The 19,696-nt window shown below is 38.0% G+C and overlaps 1 protein-coding gene across 2 annotated transcripts in view; it reads left to right on the top strand.

Moving 5' to 3' along the window:
• Positions 1-883: 883 nt before the first annotated feature.
• KRAS (KRAS proto-oncogene, GTPase) overlaps positions 884-19,696 on the top strand; it is a 38,526-nt gene continuing 19,713 nt past the window's right edge. The window contains exons 1-3 of one of the 2 annotated variants that reach the window (XM_078075768.1): positions 918-1,054; positions 1,544-1,600; positions 4,886-5,007. In XM_078075768.1, coding sequence (XP_077931894.1) covers positions 4,897-5,007 — 111 coding nt within the window. In that variant the 5' untranslated portion in view covers positions 918-1,054; positions 1,544-1,600; positions 4,886-4,896. Of the gene's footprint in view, positions 1,055-1,543; positions 1,601-4,885; positions 5,008-19,696 lie in introns of both variants that reach the window. The other variant, XM_036109645.2, reaches the window with a different exon arrangement.

Genomic DNA, 19,696 nt, shown 5'->3' with positions numbered 1-19,696 from the left:
ATTCTCCTCAGGTCTAAACTATCAAGGGCACTTAAACACAGTTTGCCTTCTGTTTGTGCCCTCATGGGCAATAGGCACATTTGAGGTCGCTGTTTAGAATGACCTGTGATGACTTCAAAACATTCATAAAAACAACAAAAAACAACAGACCTCCTCCCCGTTAAGATTAATTATGAAAGCCTATGTCATGTCTGTTTGGGCTTGGGGCTAGGTTCCCAGCCCCCAGTGTTGAGGCTGGTAATCACGAAGCCGTGGTCAGAAAGCCCCTGGGTGGGGAACTGTCTGCCTCATGTCTCCCTAAGTCACCGAAGTCGCCTCCCACATTTGGTGACTGCATTGTTTATTTACTTGCAGTAAATGACAGTAAATGAACGACCCCGAGCGGCGGCGGATTTCCCGCAGCTTCTCGCAGTAGACCAGAAGGGGTGCGGCACGGTCGCTCACGGAGCCCCTGGCGTGCGCGTAGCCCACCACCCGCCCGCCCGGGTGCGAGTCTGCGGCTGCGGGCTAGGCTCTGCGGCGAGAGTCCGGAGGCGGGCCGCCGCGTGGGTCCGGCGGTCCCTCCTCCCCGCCCCGCCGAGGCGCCGCCCAGACCCCCCTGCTCTGCCGGCCCGGCTCCCCCACCCTTCGCCGCCCGCCACCCCCTTCCCCCGCCGGCCCGGCCCCCGCTCCTCCTCCGCTGGCCGGGCCCGGCCCCCTCCTTCTCCCCGGCAGCGCTCGCAAGGCTCCCTCTCTTCCCTCTTCCCACACCGCCCTCAGCCGCTCCCTCCCCGCACGCGGGTCTGTAGAGGAATCGAGCGCCGCGCGCATCGATAGCTCTGCCCTCTGCGGCCGCCCGGCCCCGAACTCATCGGTGTGCTCGGAGCTCGATTTCCCTAGGCGGCGGCCGCGGCGGCGGAGGCACAGCGGCAGCGGCGGTGGCGGCGGCGGCGGTGGCGGCTGCCCGGCCAATACTCCCGGCCCCCGCCATTTCGGACTGGGAGCGAGCGCGGCGCAGGCACTGAAGGCGGCGGCGGGGGCCAGAGGCTCGGCGGCTCCCAGGTGCGGGAGAGAGGTACGGAGCGGACCACCCCTCCTGGGCCCCTGCCCCGGTCCCGACCCTCCTCGCCGGCGCCGGGCGGGGCCGGCGGCGAGTGAATGAATTAGGGGTCCCCGGAGGGGCGGGGAGGGGGCGCGGGCGCTGAGCCCCAGCGGGCGAGCGGACCGGGTGGGGGTGTCTGCAGGGGGAGGCGCGGGGACGCAGCGACGCGGGGAATGAGGAATGGGCGGTGCGGGGCTGAGGAGGGTGAGGCTAGAGGCGGCCGCCGCTTGTGCTGCTTCCTGGACGGGGAACCCCTTCCTTCCTCCTCCCCGAGAGCCTCAGCTGGAGGCGGCCGGGGAGAAACTCGCGGGCTGGGCGGGCTGCCCCTCGGGGCGGTCGGGTGCGGTGGAGGTTACTCCCGATGCGCTCCGATCTCCCCTCCCCCTCGTCGTCCTTCTCTCTCTCTCTCTCATTCTCTCTCTCTCTCTCCCTTCGCTCCCGCACCTCTTCCTCCCTTCCCAGCCCTCTGCTGCCTCGGTTACTGCCTTCTCCGCTGCATCTAGCATCTCTAGGACGAAGGTATAAACTTCTCCCTCGAGCGCAGACTGGACGACGGATAGTGGTCCCTTCCAGTGTGTAGGGGGTATATGAGTAATAGGAGAGGTCACGTTTTGGAAGAGCCTAAGAAAGTGCTTAGAGACCACTGTTTGTGGTTATTGTGTTTGGAAAAAATGCATCTGCAGCCGAGTTCCTGACTGCTCCCCTCCCCCATGTATGGGCTGTGACATTGCTGTGGCCACAAAGGAGGAGGTGGAGGTAGAGATGGTGGTGGAAGAACAGGTGGCCAACACCCTACAACGTAAAGCCTGTGACTTAGTGAAAAGGAAAAAGTTAATCCCAGAAGGTCTGTTTTGCTTTGTCAAGTTAAAACACAAGACAGAAAACCCGCAGAGCAGAAGCAGGGCTTTTTCCTTGCTAGTTGAGTGTAGACAGCAATAGCTAAAATCGTACTTAAAGTTTAATTTGTCTGTGCTTGTCCTTTCCCCTATCTCTTGTATATTACCTTTATCCTTACAAATTTGACCGCCGTCCCAAGAGTTATTACAGTACTCCTAAATAGCACTCATATGTTTTGTTTTTTTTTTCAAACTGACTTGCAAGAGGAGTTAATTGTAGCAATCTTCCAGCCAACTGCCTGAAATACTCTTAGGCATGTGCATGCTTTAGCTGAAGTCCTAAGCTAGCATTTTTAACTCTTGACATTTATCAAAACAAGGGTTAAAATAGAAAGGTATTTTCTAATTTTTATACAATATACATGTTATATTTGTAATGGGAAAAAAATCATTGAAAAAGAAATTACAAAGGGAAAAATTCTGTTCCTAATCATCATGTCAGAATCAACCATATGAGTGATGTCACTCTTAGGTGACTAAGGTCCAAAATGCTGACTCGACCATGAGATAGACTATAGATATCAAATATGGTTGATATCAACATACTGTTTACTTTGAGACTGTAGCCATCCACAGGCATACTTGATTTTAAGAGACCGTAGATGAGAGGATAATTCAGTTTTATGACAAAAGTGGTTTTCTTTTTCCCTTAACAAAGTGTTGGGTTCTAGTCCCACTTTACCCTCCGTAGCTATCTTAGCTTTGAGTGAGGGGGCTCTTTCTGGCCTATGATCTTCAGTAAGTCTCCTTGGGAACCCAGTTCTCTCTAGTGGATTTAAATATACTTGGTTTCTAAAATAATTCAGGGATTTTTTTTTTTTTTTCCAGAAAGAACAGCTGCATAAACAGGTAGACCAGAAGGTGTGTGTTTCTCAGCACTCACACAGTTAAGCTCTATAATCTCTTATCTGTTCACAGTATCTCCTAGGCTAGCAAACTTTTTAGCTGCAAGGACACCTTATACTCTTGAAAATTATTGAAGATCCCTATATGGGGTATGTCAATATGTACCATAATACAAATTAAAACTGAGAATTTAAAAAATTGATTAATTCATTTAAAAATAGAAATAATAAGCCTATTACTTGGGAACATAATAGCATTTTTATGAAAACTTTTTCAAAACAAAAATTAGAATAGTGGCGTTGTTTCACATTTTTGCTAATCTCTTTAACTATATTGCTTAATAGAAGACATCTGCATATCTGCTTCTGCGCTCACTCTATTGTGATCACATCTGGAAAACTACACTTGTTAACGAATAAGAGTGGAAAGGGTAAATAACATTGCAGTAGTAATGGTATTATTAGTATTATTGGTTTTCGCCTCTTGGACCCCCCAAAAGTTTTAGGAATGCTGCTGGATTCCTGGACCACAGTTTGATAACTACTGTTCTAGGCTACCCAAATTGTTTTAGGGGGTGGGATAGGCAGGGAGCTAGAGTACATTTTGGTGTGATTCTCCTCATTGTTCATCATTTCCTATTGCCTGTATTTGGAATAAAAAAGTGGGAGCAAACAGGATAAGATACATGCTTGGGAGAGGCCGCCAAGGTGGCCTAGCAAATAAGGCTAGGTGGCACAAAATAGGCCAGGGGGGCTGTAATATAATAGTCTTTGATACAACAGTTGTCTAGCCTAACTGTTCTTTGTGAGAAGACTCAGGAATAGTGTAAGGAAGTAATGGTTAGTATGTTATCATTTGGAACTTTTTTGGGGGGGCGCTTATTTGGATAATTCTTGGTCTTCAGTTAATAGGATACTGCATGCACTATAGTGTTTATATTTGCACATTCATTAATTTAGAATAACTTATCCTGTAGTTATTGTGAATTTACTGCCATTCTTTAGTTCAATCCTTATTTTTAATAATGTAGTTATTGGGGGGAAAGAAGATAAAATTAAATAAATTCACTCTATTTCAAAAAGTTTGAAACAGCTGATTAAAAAATATTTTCTGTCTTGAGCTGTCAACCTTATAAGTTGCCAATATTTATTTCAATTGTTGAGAGACTATGTACAAGAAGCAGAGAGTAAAAGTCACTGAGAAGTATTCACTTACAGCTTTTAAAATTCCTCTCATTAAAAGCAGTGCTTATCTTTAAATTTTATATACTTATATTTTTCTGGTGCAAAGTGCTTTTTTCAGCACTAATACAGGTTTATATATTGTGACAGATGATGAAGTCACCCATACTGAATAGTTCAAAATTCTTAAAATTCTTTTAGTTTTTATACACCATTATTTTACCCAGCAGATATTTTACAGATTGAAATGTTATCAAATCTGCTTTGGTGTCTCAATTTTTATTTCCCCACTACACAATCCAGCTTTATTTGTCAGTCTTCCCTTCACCCCCCATCTGACTCTTTTTAACTCCAGGAGAACTACTGTGAGGATGCTTTTAGAAAAGTTGTCTATAGCTGTTGGCTCTGACAAAGGCACTCAGCATATCCACTTGTAACTCTTAGGGGCCAGAGTCAACTAGGAATACTGTAGAGGTAGCTGTCAACAAGTTTTGTGTGGGTGTGTCCACAGGGTATAGACACTTGTATTGAGTGAAGTCATGGCATGTTCCTTTGAGAGCCATTAACTGCTACAGAACAGCAGACTGGCTGTTTAGATAGAACAACCTGAATATAAGATAAAAGAACTTTGTACTCTGAATGCATTTTCTCAAATGTTGATGGGAGAGTTTGTAAACGAAGTGCAATTCATTACAGTACTCATCTGTAGTCAACTGAAGTTTTCATCACTGAATTTGGTGAAGCATTTTGAAATAATTTTTTTATATAAGGGTGAATTTGTGTTAAAAGGTATTGATAGAGTGGGTTATATTAACCCATGTTCTAATTTATATTAACCACATGTTCTAATTTAGTCACATTTTCATTATTTTTATTATAAGGCCTGCTGAAAATGACTGAATATAAACTTGTGGTAGTTGGAGCTGGTGGCGTAGGCAAGAGTGCCTTGACGATACAGCTAATTCAGAATCACTTTGTGGATGAATATGATCCTACAATAGAGGTAAATTTTATTTTAATATTATGCATATTGATTTGTGCAGGCCCATTCTTTGGGTACAAAAAGAAGGTTTCTCTGATCATTTTTTGTGACTTCTCATTACAAGGCAATTATACTGAAAATGATTTTACCAAGTTTTCTGAAATGTACTTGGGTTCCATGGCTTTATTCTGAAGTTATATATACAACCAGAGATTTGGAGAGCCCTTCTTCTCTCTAGAGAATATTAAGATGTATAACATTCGTTCTATGTTAGTATATGTCTTTTTTAATTGTAAGTGTATTTCAGAGTTCGGTGAGAGGGTAAAAATGTGAATTTACATCTTACAAATTCAAACAGTCATTAAAAAAAATGGCTATTTTTATGGGGTTTTTTTGCTATTTTATTTTTTTTTTAAACGATTTTATTTATTCATTCGAGACACAGAGATACAGAGAGAGAGAGTATGAGCAGGGGGAGAGGCAGAGGGAGAGGGAGAAGCAGGCTCCCTGCTGAGCCAGGAGCCGGAAGTGGGGCTCGATCCCAGGACCCTGGGATCATGACCTGAGCTGAAGGCAGACGCTTAACCATCTGAGCCACCCAGGCGCCCCTTTTTTGCTATTTTAATGTCACATACAGGTTATAGTTGAATTGTACTGGTAAAATGTAATCATTTGGTGATTGGTTTTTAAAAAAACCACTTAGGGGCGCCTGGGTGGCTCAGTCGTTAAGCACCTGCCTTCGGCTCAGGTCATGGTCCCAGGGTCCTGGGATCGAGCCCCACATCAGGCTCCCTGCTTGGTGGGAAGCCTGCTTCTCCCTCTCCCACTCCCCCTGCTTGTGTTCCCTCTCTAGCTGGCTCTCTCTCTGTCAAATAAATAAATAAAATCTTAAAAAAAATAAAATTAAATTAAAAAACCACTTAATTAGTAGCATTTTCCGTTTTCTCCTCACATTGAAGTAGGGGAGAACCTACAGCTAGCTACTGATACATTTTAAAATCTCATTTTTTGTGTATTTTATATCTATATCTATATCAGATGCTATATAAGGGCACCACTATCAATCCCTACCTTTGCTTTGCCAGCCCTCTTTTAATTTACTCAAAGAAATGTTAGAATTGCTTTTATTACAAATTGATTACTAAATAATTTTTTAAACTTTTTTAATTTCATGAAAAATTGCCAAAGTAAAGGCTAACAGCAAAATAATAGAATAAAGGCCTGCAAGAGACCTTGAGAGGTCACATAATATTTCCTACTGCCTTCTGGCAGCACTATACTCAAATTATCTCAAGCAGATAAGGATTTATTTAATCCTAAAGACCTGCAGGAGGGGATGGCACATCACTGTCCTTGTTAACTCACTTCCAGATTGTAATTATGAACGTATTTTACACATAATCTGAATATTCATGTTAACGGCAACATCAATGGAGATGGAAATAAATGTATCACCTGTCTTTGAAATGGACTTATGTTGTTAGTTTATTTCTTAGACTTATTATCCCAGGTTAAGCAGTCCTAATCCCTTAGCTTTTATTCTGGGTCTGCAGATCATATCATTTTTTTAATCAGCTCTGAAGAATTTCCCAGAACTTTCTCTGAGTCTCTCGCTGTGGAATCTGGAACAGGATAAGATGCCCTGTTAAGGGACTGTGCTGTATGATGTCTTCAAGAACACTTTGACTGCATTGAGGTAGATTCTGAGGGCACTGGTGGCCCTGGCAAGATGTTTATGCAGTTAGAACTTTGAGGATTGATTAGACAGCTTCATAAGGAAATGTCAAATATTTTTGGTACTGCAGGAAAAAAAAGAGAGAAATAACACTTATTTGCAAAGATATGATTTAAACCTCGCCAGCTTTTATTTGGCATGAGGAAAGGGGAAGAGTCTAACTGAAGTGGACCACCTGTATAATAGTCTTCTATATTTTCTCTTGACAAGTCAGTTCGGTGCTGTATGATGGTTTTGTTTTTTTCTTTTTTTCTTTGAGGAGGATTAAATAGTTCACCCAATTCGAAAACCAGGGTTACTTGGCATACTCCATTTAAATCAGAAGTAAAAGGAAGTTTTAATAGAATTCAGGTTAAACACGGAAGTTTTCCTGGTATTTTGGAAGGTGATTTTAGCAGAAGTGCTCTCCATCTTCTTTGAAAGTCGAGGGATTCCATTACACTCAGTTTCCTATGTGCTATACAAGATAATGTGATAAAACATGTTGGGAAGCCTTTCTGTCAGAATTGTTAAAGTACAATATAAATCTAAAATAAAGCCAAAAGTTAATCCTTTGAGTGAAGGTAGAAAAAGTTTATAAATTCAAACCCCTAACTCTGATTATGATTTCTGCCAGACCAGAAGACTTGACTCTGGGGAAGCATCGATTACCTGTGAACTTTGAAACTTTGACATTCCCTCACTAGTTTAGCCGTCTGGGAAAAGCTATCAGAGATCGTCTCTTGTCTTCCAAATTACAGTGAGTCTTAGGGAACTGACACATTAAATTCTTGGTGTAGTTCAATTACAAGAAAGACAAGATAATTCAGTAGCTTATTTTAATAAACAGTGGTTAAGCAAAAATGCTGACTTGATTTTTTATAATAAAAAGAGTTTAAAAAGGAGATTTGGGGATATCACTACTGCTATTAGATTTTGATTGGTGAATAATGTAGGTCAAAGAGAAAGTGAGGGAGAACATAGACTGCACATTTGGAATTCTCATCAGTTTTCCTGAACTAAAACAAATGGAAAGAATTTTTTAAAAAAATTAAAGAATACCATTTTCTAGTGGTTTAGAATTTACAAAGATTTATACTAGGAGGTAAATAAAGAAGGTGGTCATTTTTTTTTTCTTTCATTTTATAGATAAAAATGGTCTCTGAGAGGTTGTAACTTGCCTGAGAATACTTAGCTAGTAAATAGTGGACTTTTAAGTTTGCTGAGACCAAGTTAAGTGGGATTTCCACTATACCCTTCTATATACAACTTTAAAAATGAGAAATTAGTCTTTAAGCTAGGAAGATATTTAATATTGGAGGCTGATTCAGATTTATCGACATACAAAATTTGAACTTAGCTTCCTCTCCAATGGCATCTTAATGGCAGAGATATGATACAAAATTAAACGGGTGTGATGCATAGATAGATCATGCTTATATTTGAGGCTGTGCACATGATAATCAGCTTCTGTTTTGAAACATTTTACCTTTATCTTTTGTGAAGTTCACCAAAGAGTTCCAGAAGAGTTCTGTTAATGTGACACTTATAATTCAGTCTAAGTATTATGCCCTTCTTCGATGAAAGTTTCCTACTCAGTAAGGATGATGGATTCTTGATTGGATTGATTTGTTCCAACTTTATTGCTCTGAGCTGTGGAGTATGTATTCAAGATTTATCAGTTTCTTCTTTTACTTTTTCATGTTAATTATGGAATTTATTTTACTTGCTGAATAAGGTGTAATAGCTAGAACATTTGTACTATTAAACCAGTATTGAAGAATGGTGTGAGAAAAGCACTGTATAATGTTGAAAGCCGTTATTTTTCTGGTTTTATACTTAATGTAGCAGTAGTTATCAATGAGGGGTGGGTGACTTTGTTTCCCGGGGACATTTGGCAATATCTAGAGAGATTTTTGGTTGTTAAATCTTGAAAAGGGGCACTGCTACTGGCTTCTGTGGAGGCAGGGAGGCTGCTAACCTAACTGCGGTGCACAAGACAGCTCTCACAACAAATGAGCTGGCCTCAAGTGTCGGTGGTGCTGAGGTTGAGACCCTCCTATGTGTTATATAAAGCTTTCAACATCTCTCTCGACTTGAAGTCTCTGAATAAGGTTTATGGTAGAGACTCTAACATAGCACAGATTTGAATTTTACCTTTTCTAAACTAATAGTATATTATTTTAGCTGATTCTAGCGTTCTATTAAAACATTGTTTTTAAAATAAAGTACACAGTAATTTTGTAAATGCATTTCTCGAGGCTTTGGCCAGCTCTTCCCCCCCTTTCAAGTGAGTGCCCTCTACTGGTCAATTTATTTGCTTTTATAATAAGTTAACAATGAAATACCAGCTTTGGGTATTTTTCCTATTTAAACTGTGGGTATAATCAATTTATAAATATGTAAGTTTTATTTAGAAGTCTGATTTTATGTAATTTTTAAAAATCTAAAGTGTCAGTTTTATTCTCTGCTAATATTAAGATTATTGTGTGAACTAGTTAGGCCTAACTAATTAAATACGTAGGTGAATATTTTTAACTAAGAAAGGAAATGTGGCAGTGAAGGAGAAAATGGGGTGGTTCCGTTGTTAACCCTTACTGAGGTTACTTTGTCTGAGGGGCTGGGAATAAAAAGTGGCACTTTGACTCTGAATTTCTTTACATGGACATAGGAGCTACGCTACAGAGTTCAAAGCTTAGCGATGTGTTACATGGGGTGTTACTAAAGGGCCTATTGGAAAGTGGTAATTGTGACAGTTCACATTGTATAGATTTTTTTACAATACTGTGGGATAGTCGTGAGCACCTGATTTTTAGAATAAAGTAACACAAAATGCAGGCCTTGTATTTAGGTCAGTTTAAGAATAAGTATTTATTTAATAATAATAACTGCTTATTTAGACCTGAATGTTAAAAATTATCAGACATATTTTATTCTTACTCGGATTTTTATAAATACAAAGCTTTACAAACATAGAAATGAAAGTTGGTAACAGAAGTAAGTGAAAGGAAAAAAAATATTTTTATGATTTGGCATCTCTTAAGATTCTGGTTTTAACAAGATTCTGGTTTTAACAACACGACTAATTCCTTAATTCCATAATAATTATTCAGTGCCCACTCTGTACCATACAGGCTTCCTAGGGGCTGGAGATACTTTGAGAAGCAAAAGGGACCAGATCGCACTGCCTTCATGAAGCTTACTGGCCTTAGATGTATTTTGAAGAGCAGTGCTTCTAGACAATGATCCTAATTCTATTTAATGTAATTTAGAGGCTCTGTGCTTTAGGAGGGCATTAGATTTCTTGCATCTCCTTTAACTATATTGTCACAGAGTGCCTAGGTTTATAGGCAGTTATATTATTGTAATCTTAATAAAATTAGTAGAAATGGGTAGTAAAAATAAAATATTTGAGAGGATTAAGTAGGGACACAGTGCTTATGTTAGGTAATTTTTCAGCTTCTTATTTTGAAAACTTCCAACTTATGGAAAAGTAGTGAAAAGTAATACTGTGAATACCTGTTAGCCTTAAACAGGTTACATTGATTATTTGGTTAAGGTGATGTCTATCAGTTTTCTGTCGATGTAAAGGTATCTTCTTTTTTTTTAGTATGTACCCTATGGGGAGATGCTTTGAGACTATAAACTATCCTATTCTCCAACATACTTGCACTCAGTGGGATATAGCATCCACTGATAATTCTTGCCAGAATAAATTACTACAATAGTGGTTGCAGAGTGGTAGGTCATCTTATAACCCTGTCATTACTTCTACACTTCTATTAGTTAACATCTACCATAGATTTTTTATTTATTTATTTATTTATTTATTTATTTATTTATTAATTATTTGACAGAGAGAGAGAGAGAGAGAGCGCACGAGCAGGGGGAGGGGCAGAGGGAGAGGGAGAAGCAGACTCCCCGCTGAGCAGAGAGCCCAACGTGGGGCTTGATCCCAGGACCCTGGGATCATGACCTGAGCCGAAGGCAGACGCTTAACTGACTGAGCCAGCCAGGCACCCCAACATCTACCATAAATAAGGGCTCTCTCTTTTCTCTCCCCTTGTTTGTTTTTTTCTTATTTGTATTAGTGTGGACACATGGATTCTTTTTTTATTCAACATATTCAAGTCTATTACTGTACTTTATTTTTTGATCTCAGATTTGTTTTTGTTTTTTTTTAAGATTTTTATTTATTTATTTGACAGAGAGAGAGACAGCGAGAGCAGGAACACAAGCAGGGGGAGTGGGAGAGGGAGAAGCAGGCTTCCTGCCGAGCAGGGAGCCTGATGTGGGGCTCCATCCCAGGGCCCCGGGATCATGACCTGAGCCGAAGGCAGGTGCTTAACGACTGAGCCACCCAGGCGCCCCTCAGATTTGTTTTTGATATGGCCAATGAATCCCTTTCAAGCTGGCCTCTGTATCCTTTTGACAGGTCTCCATCAGCTTCTGAGCTCTTTCTTAGAATGGCACAGTGTGTTCCAGGTGCACGTTGTACTTTCCGTGTCTTCACCCTGGATTCAGCCATTTGTCCTAAGAGTCCTAATTCCTTTTGGTGGGGAATGGTATTTAGAAATTAAGACCCAGATGTTAGAGGGGTGCCTGGCTGCCTCCGTGGGTGTGGAGATTACTTTAAAAAAAAAAAAAAAAAAGACCTAGATGTTAGGTATGCTTATTGCTGCTGGGGTGTCACTGCTTCTAGACCCTTTTCAATGGACAGAACTGAGAAATATATTTTATTTAAAAATCATGAGTTCCTTCTTCCTCAGCTTCCTCCATTATCTTTTTCTCCCATGGTGAGAACCCTGGTTCTACCTTGTATACATTTCATTGTTAAATATCAGACAGCTGTTGAAATAAAATATCAGTCTTCAATCCTTGTTCTTGCAGTATTATCTTAAGTAATACAGATTGAATGAATTAACATTAGGTTAGCTTCTGTATTCATGGAATTGGGATTAAACATTTTTCTTCACTGACAAAAGTAGGGATCTTTTCCCTTTTCAAAATATTCGTAAACCACTTAGGAAAACATCTAGGAAAAGATTGAGCTATTTGGGTATATGAAAATTAAGACATCATTAAAAATACAAGGAAACCTGGGAAAAGTATTTGCATCATATATCCATCAGGAAGCTCTCATATATAAATTAGAAAAAAGCAAACATCCAAATGGAATTAAAAAGAAGCTAAGGATATAAATAGACAGCCTGTCCATCAAAAATAAATAAAACAAATGACATATAAACATATAAAAAGATACTTCATTAATATAAAAATGCAAGTTCAAAACAATGAAATTTTTCACTTTGATATTGGCTGCTGGGAAGGGTGTGTAGGCAAGCGTACTCTTCATGAGATAGTGGAAGTGTACCTTCTTATAAAGTCAGTTTGGCAGTATGTATCAAAATGTAAACTGCATGTTCTTTGACCAAGTAATTTCACTTTTAGGAATTTATCCCAACGATTCAATTGGATAAATGTTTAAGATGTATAATACATAGGAATGTTTCTTGCAGTATTGTTTATGACTTTTGAAAATGGAAATAATCTGCATGGCTACCAATGGGTAAAGTAAATTATGGTATATCTATACAAATTATATAGTTGTCAAAAAGATTAGGTAGATCTATATGTACTAACATTGAAAAAGACCCATTATGTAAGTGAAGCTACATCATAATACATTGTGTAGAGTGTGATTCCATTTATATAAAAACTCTGAGTATGTACATAAAATATGGTAGTTTAGTCAGACTCATCTCTGTAGTATTTGGTTTTTAAAAATGAGCATAATACTTTCTGAGAGGGAAAAGTAAATACTCATTTTTGAGGGAGAAAAGTCACTAACATTATCTACCATTAGATTACTTCATATTTACTTTCTTCCCCTTTTTAAAGCCTCAACAGATTGGACAATGCAGAGGTATCTTGGATAAAGAATTTGGTATTAGGCCAATTAAAGAAGAGCTGAGAGAGATATAATACAAAACATGAAAATTTTATTGGCATCTGTAATTTTAAGATTGGATCCATGCTCGATCCTGCCTCACATTCTGACCTTGGCATCAAGTGATAATTTATGGCAGAATGCCACATGACTTCAATAGTTACAGATGTATGCTTATTATATCTTTATTTTCAAAATCTGTTATGCAGATTTTCCTTGAGTTTATTCAGATTTTTGAACCAGTTTTATCTCTTGCAAGTAGTACACATTTTATTCTCTCTAGTCTTAAGCAAAGATTCAACATTCTCATAAAGTATTCTTTATTTAGTAAAGAAATTTTTGTTTTCTTTATTTTTACACTTAATGAATATCTTAATCAAAACTTCTGTCATGAGAACGAGCCCTTTTAACACCCTTGCTGCCTAATCAAAACAGAGATCCTTTGTAATCTTCAGAGTTTTAGCTCTCCTTCCCTGGAGCTTGTCCAGCGCCATTATATTTATTTTGAAATATGGTGACCAGTTTTGCAAAAAGTAGTCCAAGTGTAGTTGTTCAGTGATCTTATAAAGACAGAACACTACTGTTGCCGTATAGTTCCTAGTAGCCAGTGGCCTAGCCCCTAACCTTTTTGGCCTGTAATAGCATGTGCAATGTAATATATAAAATCATACAGTTAACTTGTTATAGCACTTTTCATTTTATAAAGGATTTTCATAGTCTTTAATCCTAACCTATGCAAAATCCTGTATGGTATTATTTACCTACTTTTACCGCTAAAGGAACGATGGCTTACAGTACATGAGACATTAAAGTAGTTTGCCTGCACTCATACCACAAGTAAGTGGAGTTCTGCAGCTGCCCCTAGATTGAAGATTCAGGAGTATGTCTTTAGCCTAGATTTCTGTCCTGAGCATCGGATCTGTATAGCAAGCTGCCTCCGTGTCATGGCCACCAGAACAACCCACAAACGTGGAATTCGACTTGCCCCAAATTGAACTCATCTTTTCCTCTACTCTTACCCTTCTGTTCCTATGCCCAGTCAGTAAACTGCCATTACAAAAATTGAGATAAAATTCATCCTTTTAAAATATACAGTTTAGTGGTTTTTAGTATATTCACAAACGACCATAACATGTTTGTCACCTCAAAAAGAAGCCCCATACCTATAAGCAGTCACTCCCTAGTCTCTTCTGCCACTCCTGGTAACGACTAAATTACTTTCTGTCTCTGTGGATTCGCCTCTTCTGAATATTTCATATAATTGGAATCATACAATATGTGGCCTTTTGTGTCTGGCTTCTTTCATGTGGGATAATGTTTTCAGGGTTCATCCTCGTTATCACTTAGTTCAACACTTCATTCCTTTAATGGTCGAATAATATTCTGTTGTATGGATAATACCATATTGTGTTTATCAGTCAGTTCATGGGCATTTAGATTGTCTCCTCTTTTTGGCTGTTTTGAATAATGTTGCTGTAAACACTTGTGTATACTTTTTGGGTGAACATGTATTTTCAGCTCTCTTGGGTATGTATCCAGAAGTAGAATTGCAAAGCCACGTGGTACCTTTATGTTTAACTTTCTGAGCAGCTGTCAGACGCTTCCACGGTGCTTGCAATGTTTACATTCCCACCAGCAATGGATGAGGTAGTTCTGCCAGTTTTCCCCGTTAAATATTTCTCTAAACTAATGTTCTCCCTCCGGACTGCTGTTGCTGCCTTCAGGTTCTATCATTTGTTGTAATAGCTTCCTAACTCATCTTCCAGCCTCCAACCTGTTCCCTTTCTATAATTTTTCATAAAAATGCTAACAGTGAATCTGGTAAATCTGATGTTTCCTTCCTACTTAAAAACCTTCCAGTAATTTAGTATAAGATGAAGTTCCAAATTCCCTAATGTGGCATACAAGACCCTCCATAAGCTGACTTCTGCTTGATTGTCCAGTTTCACTTCTACTTAACCTAAAATCCCTCTAAGTTAAAGTTGTATTGAACTTCTTGGTTCCATGTACTCAACATATGCTTCATGTTTTTATGCATTCTTTTTGCTCCTTATCACCTGGAGTGGCCCTCTCCTCCCCTGTGTTTCTTAACTCCTTTAAGCAGAGTTGATCTCTCCTTCCTATTGCCACCATTGTACTTTGTCCTGAATATGGTGTTGCATTTATTTCATTGTGTTTTAATTATTTGTATATCATATCTCTTCTGCCAGACCTAGCTCTTTGAAGTCAGAAACTTTATAACTCCTGGCATCGTATATAACACTTAGTAGATGTTTAGTAAGTGTCGCTATGATGCAAGGGAGAATGGAGTGGGTAGATGGGAATGAACTAATAAGCCTGGGTTTGTTATCTTCCAAATTCCATGTTTCTTTCCTATTATAATTCTAACCTATCTGGCTATTATACATGGTTCTCGCTGTCTTTGAAAAGTAGCTGTCTAGGGGCGCCTGGATGGCTCAGTCGTTAAGCATCTGCCTTCGACTCAGGTCATGATCCGAGGGTCCTGGGATCAAGCCCCATATCGGGCTCCCTGCTCAGCAGGAAGCCTGCTTCTCCCTCTCCCACTCCCCCCTGCTCATGTTCCCTCTCTCGCTGTGTCTCTCTCTGTCAAATAAATAAAATCTTAAAAAAAAAAAAAAAAAAAAGGAGCTGTCTACAACAGCCTTTGATGGCTTATAACCAGTAGTGTGGAACATATCATTCTATGATGGATTAACATAAATTTTTGGAAGAGTAACAAAATACTTGAGCATTAAGAGAGTAAAAGTGAGTTTCTCCTTTTTTCCTGTAGGTGTTATTATATTTAGCAATACATGAAAAGTACTCATGGCACTTAATGCATTAAGAAAACCTTACAAACATTTCAAAAGTAAATCCTCAAATAATTCTTTAGCTGACATTTTCAGCAGTCCTATTCATATTTACAAGAGCATCTGATGGAATCAGCAGCATGAAGATGGAGATTAAATGGGATAATACTTGTAATATGCTTATCACAGCATCTGACATACCATTTTTGTTTGTTTACTGTAGTGTCTTCCCATGTTAGGGTTTCACTGCCTGAGTTGAAAAACAAAATTGAGTCTGTGAAAAGATGAACATATTGAGTGACTTGGTTACTATTAATTATAATAGAAAATTGACAAAGTGATGTCCTGGTCAACAAGTTTATCTCGTCTTGAATGGTTTAGTATTAATTTTCATATTCCTCTAATTGGGTCTACAGATAAGTTTCTGTATATAAAACAACACTTAAAGGTGTGTGGTTTTTTTTTAAATTAATTTATTTTTTTAGTAATCTCTAACCTAACATGGGGCTCGAACTCACTACCCCAAGATCAAGAGTCACATACTCTTCTGAATGAGCCAGCCAGGTGCCCCCCTTTAAAGGTGTCTTAATAAACTGGAAAACACTTTAAAAAATTATACCGGTCAGTGCAGAAAAGATGAAAATTCCAGGTGATGGGAATAAATATGGAAATATGAAAAAGAAGTAACAATCCTCAAAGAAATGGATATTAAAACAATAAGAATTTTTAGCTTAATAAATTGACAAAATTTAAATAAAAATAAAAATATAAAATCCATTGCTAGCGAGTGGTGATGAAATTGGTACATTCTTAATGTATGGAAAATTAATATAATGAACATCATGTATGCACCAACCAGCTTTTTCATATCTTTACATTCTGCCATATTTGGTGTAGATCCTTTTTCTTTTTCAAGATATAAAACTTAATGTAGTTGAAAGCCCCTGTGGTCTCTGCAATCTTACTAACTCTTTCCTCCCAAAAATGTTTTTAAATTTTTCTCATGTTTTGTTTATATTTTTACATTAAACGTTTCTTATCCTATAAAACTTGCTTGAATACATTTATTAAAATACTCTTAATATAATTTTAAAATTTACAACTTCATTGTTTTAATATAATTTACAGTATCTTAAACCTGTGCTTATTTTTATAAGACTGTTATAGTGTATGCATATATTTATGTTGAATTTATTCATCAGACAGTACTGGTTGCCTGTGGTATTCAAGGCTTTACACGTAGGGTGTACAGTGAACAGAGCAGATGTGAGCCCAACCATCATGGAGTTCACAGCATAGTAGGGAGTATACACTTAAACCGTAGTTATAGATTATAATACATTCTGTGAAGGAAATACAGAGGTGCTGAAGAAAACTGGTAAGTTCTTTGGATTTAATTTTTAAAAAGGAAGGGATGTTATTAGAAGACCTAAAGCAAGCGAGTGACATGGTCTAACCTACGTTTAAAAACGATCACTAGCTGCTCTGTGGAGAACATATAAGAGTAACAATAGGGATCTCTGTTGTAAGCAATTGTAAGAAATTGCATGAGACAAAACATGCATGTCGTGAACGAGGGTGATAGTGGTGGTGGTGGATGCTTGGATGTGAAATCTATTTTGAAAATAGATAAATAGCAAGATTGTGGGTCAGTATTAAATGCCTATGTAATTTTTTTAGGATGCCATGTTTAGTATAGCTCTATTATAACTATCATTTAAAAAAAAATAAAACCATGTTTCCTCAGCATCGTTTACTAGAAGTAGCATTGCAGTGTCCAAGGCTATGAACATTGTATGGTTCTTGATAAATACTGTAATTGCTCTCCGAAAGGATTGTGCCTGTTTATTGTATCACCAGAAATGTTTGTGCTCTATCAAGATTAACTTTTGCCAGCATGGTATATTTCTTTTAGAAAAGTTGTTGTTGTTTTTTTTTTTTAACCACTTCAGCAAATTAAAAAATAGCACTTTAGCCGGGAGTAAAGGAAAATATGTGGAATAACTTTCCTTCAATTAATGTTATACTGAATTAATTTAAGTGGCTTTATCCTCTTTTGCAAAGAACGTTAGTAACCTATGTACCCGATCTAAAAGTTTATTCCATTTGAAAGGCTGGAAATAATACTAATTAGAAATGTAAGGTCTTGGGACTCCTGGCTGGCTCAGTTTGGTAGAATATGGAACTCTTGATCTCAGGGTCCTGAGTTTGAGCCCTGCATTGGGCATAGAGCTTACTTAAAAAAGAAGTCTTGATCCTTTTCTTGCTTCATTCTTAACTAGTTTCATTATAGAATCTATGTGTATTTAAATTGGTTGGGTTTTGATAACCTGTGCTTTCTCAAAGTGATTTTTTTTAAGTATAAAAAGAATAAATAACATGTATTGAGAATGCTTCAGATTTGTGAAAAGTTATTAGCTTAGAGCAGGGGTTGGCAAACTCTTATGCAAAGGACCACGTTTTCTGTAAAGGTCATCACATAATCTTTGCCTTTTTTTTTTTTAAATAACCATTTAAAAACACGAAGACTATTTTTAGCTTGTGGGCCATGCAAAAACAGGTGGGCAGGATTTGGCCTGTGGGCCAGTAGTTTGCTGAACCCTTATTTAGACTCTAATCCTGGGAAAGAGTCTACATTGATGTAAATTTTTTCTACTTCCATATACTTCTTTTCTTACGGCTAACCTGAAGTTAGAACAAAAATCTTTAGTATTTATATGTCATTTTTGTTGTGCTTGCCTTCTGCTTTGTCACCACACCTGTCCGTTCTTTTCAGATTATATTTTGCCATTTAACACTTTGTTCTTAAGCTTTTACCAAGTTGTATTGCCTTTTTATGTAGCTCAGTGACTGCACTTCTAGGATAACTCTAGTTAGAATTAACTTTGGAAATACTGAATTTTTAAACTAAATCTATTATTTCTAATCGGGATATTCTACTCATTGCCCATACGTAGGTTTAGATTACTTTTTTCAGTAACTGAGTGTGACTCAGAACTTTGCTGGCAATTTTTTTTAGGGCTTAGAAGGGAAAAGATAATGGGAATGAAATGTACTGGTGAATAAGGACTGTTTTTCCAGTTTCTCAGTTCCTTTGATGGAGAATATTCATCATGGAAACATGTTACGAAATACACAAAGAAAATACTAATATTCCACATTATATACTTATGGAACACAGTGTTTCAAAATTTTGTAAATGGGAATTCATTGAGGTACGTCTTGGAGGTATTATATGTGGGTGGATAGTGAGTAATCCCCCAGCCACGCCTTAGGCTCCAGAAACTATGGTCTTTAATTTTATTGTTGGGAGAAAATTTTAGATGTAAAAACTAAGAAAACTATCAACTGTAAGGTTAAGTTAGCATTGGTAAGTGAAGAATGTGAGGTGACAGCAATAGGTAAAGAAAGTCTGGTCCATAGCTACACCTGAGTAATGAATGGATTGACTTTAAGACACTGTACTTTGCAATTCCTGCTGTTCCATCATACTTCAAAAACACTGGTTTTCAATTTATAATATACAGGAGTTCTTTCAAGTAGTTAGTTAAGGGAATAGATTAAAATAATAAAATGCCAACCAAATGTTCAAATCTTTAGTAAATAGCTTCTTGTTTAGAAAGTAAATAGATATCCTTTTTTTCTGACTGATGGATAATTAATTTTTATTATAGACAATTTAGAAAGTATAGTTTACTTTAAAAGATAAGCATGAGATCATAGTCTAATATGGTAGCTTTTTGCACTTTTAAAAATTAAAATTCATAGAAAGGAATATTTTTAATATAGCATCTAGTACCAAAAAAATAAAAAGATAAGCAAGAGATAAGTTACTCATTTCTTAAATTAACTCTATCAAAAACTTACCTTTTAGCATTTTGATGTATATACCACCAGTTTTTAAATATATATACTGATACATTTATATAGATACATGCATATATTTGGGATCATGCTACATATATATCTTTGTGTTCTATTATAAAGATTTTTCAGATATTGTACCAAAAACATGATTTTTAATGACCATTCTATTTTCTTAATGATAAGAGTAGTCTATGCAGTAATTCCTGAACTAAGGGCACTTTAATACTATAGCCCACATGTGGAACAATAAGGAAGTGTCCTTGGTTTACAGTTTATACCCATTTTTAGCCCTTCCTCTTATTCCATGACTTTACATTGCACCATCCCTTTTCCTTACTTTTTTGAATCCTATTTTGGCAGAGAGTACAT

The sequence above is a fragment of the Halichoerus grypus genome, chromosome 6 (genome assembly GCF_964656455.1).
Source record: "Halichoerus grypus chromosome 6, mHalGry1.hap1.1, whole genome shotgun sequence".
Classification (NCBI taxonomy): Eukaryota; Metazoa; Chordata; class Mammalia; order Carnivora; family Phocidae; genus Halichoerus; species Halichoerus grypus.
This window is presented reverse-complemented; position numbering and strand designations above follow the sequence as displayed.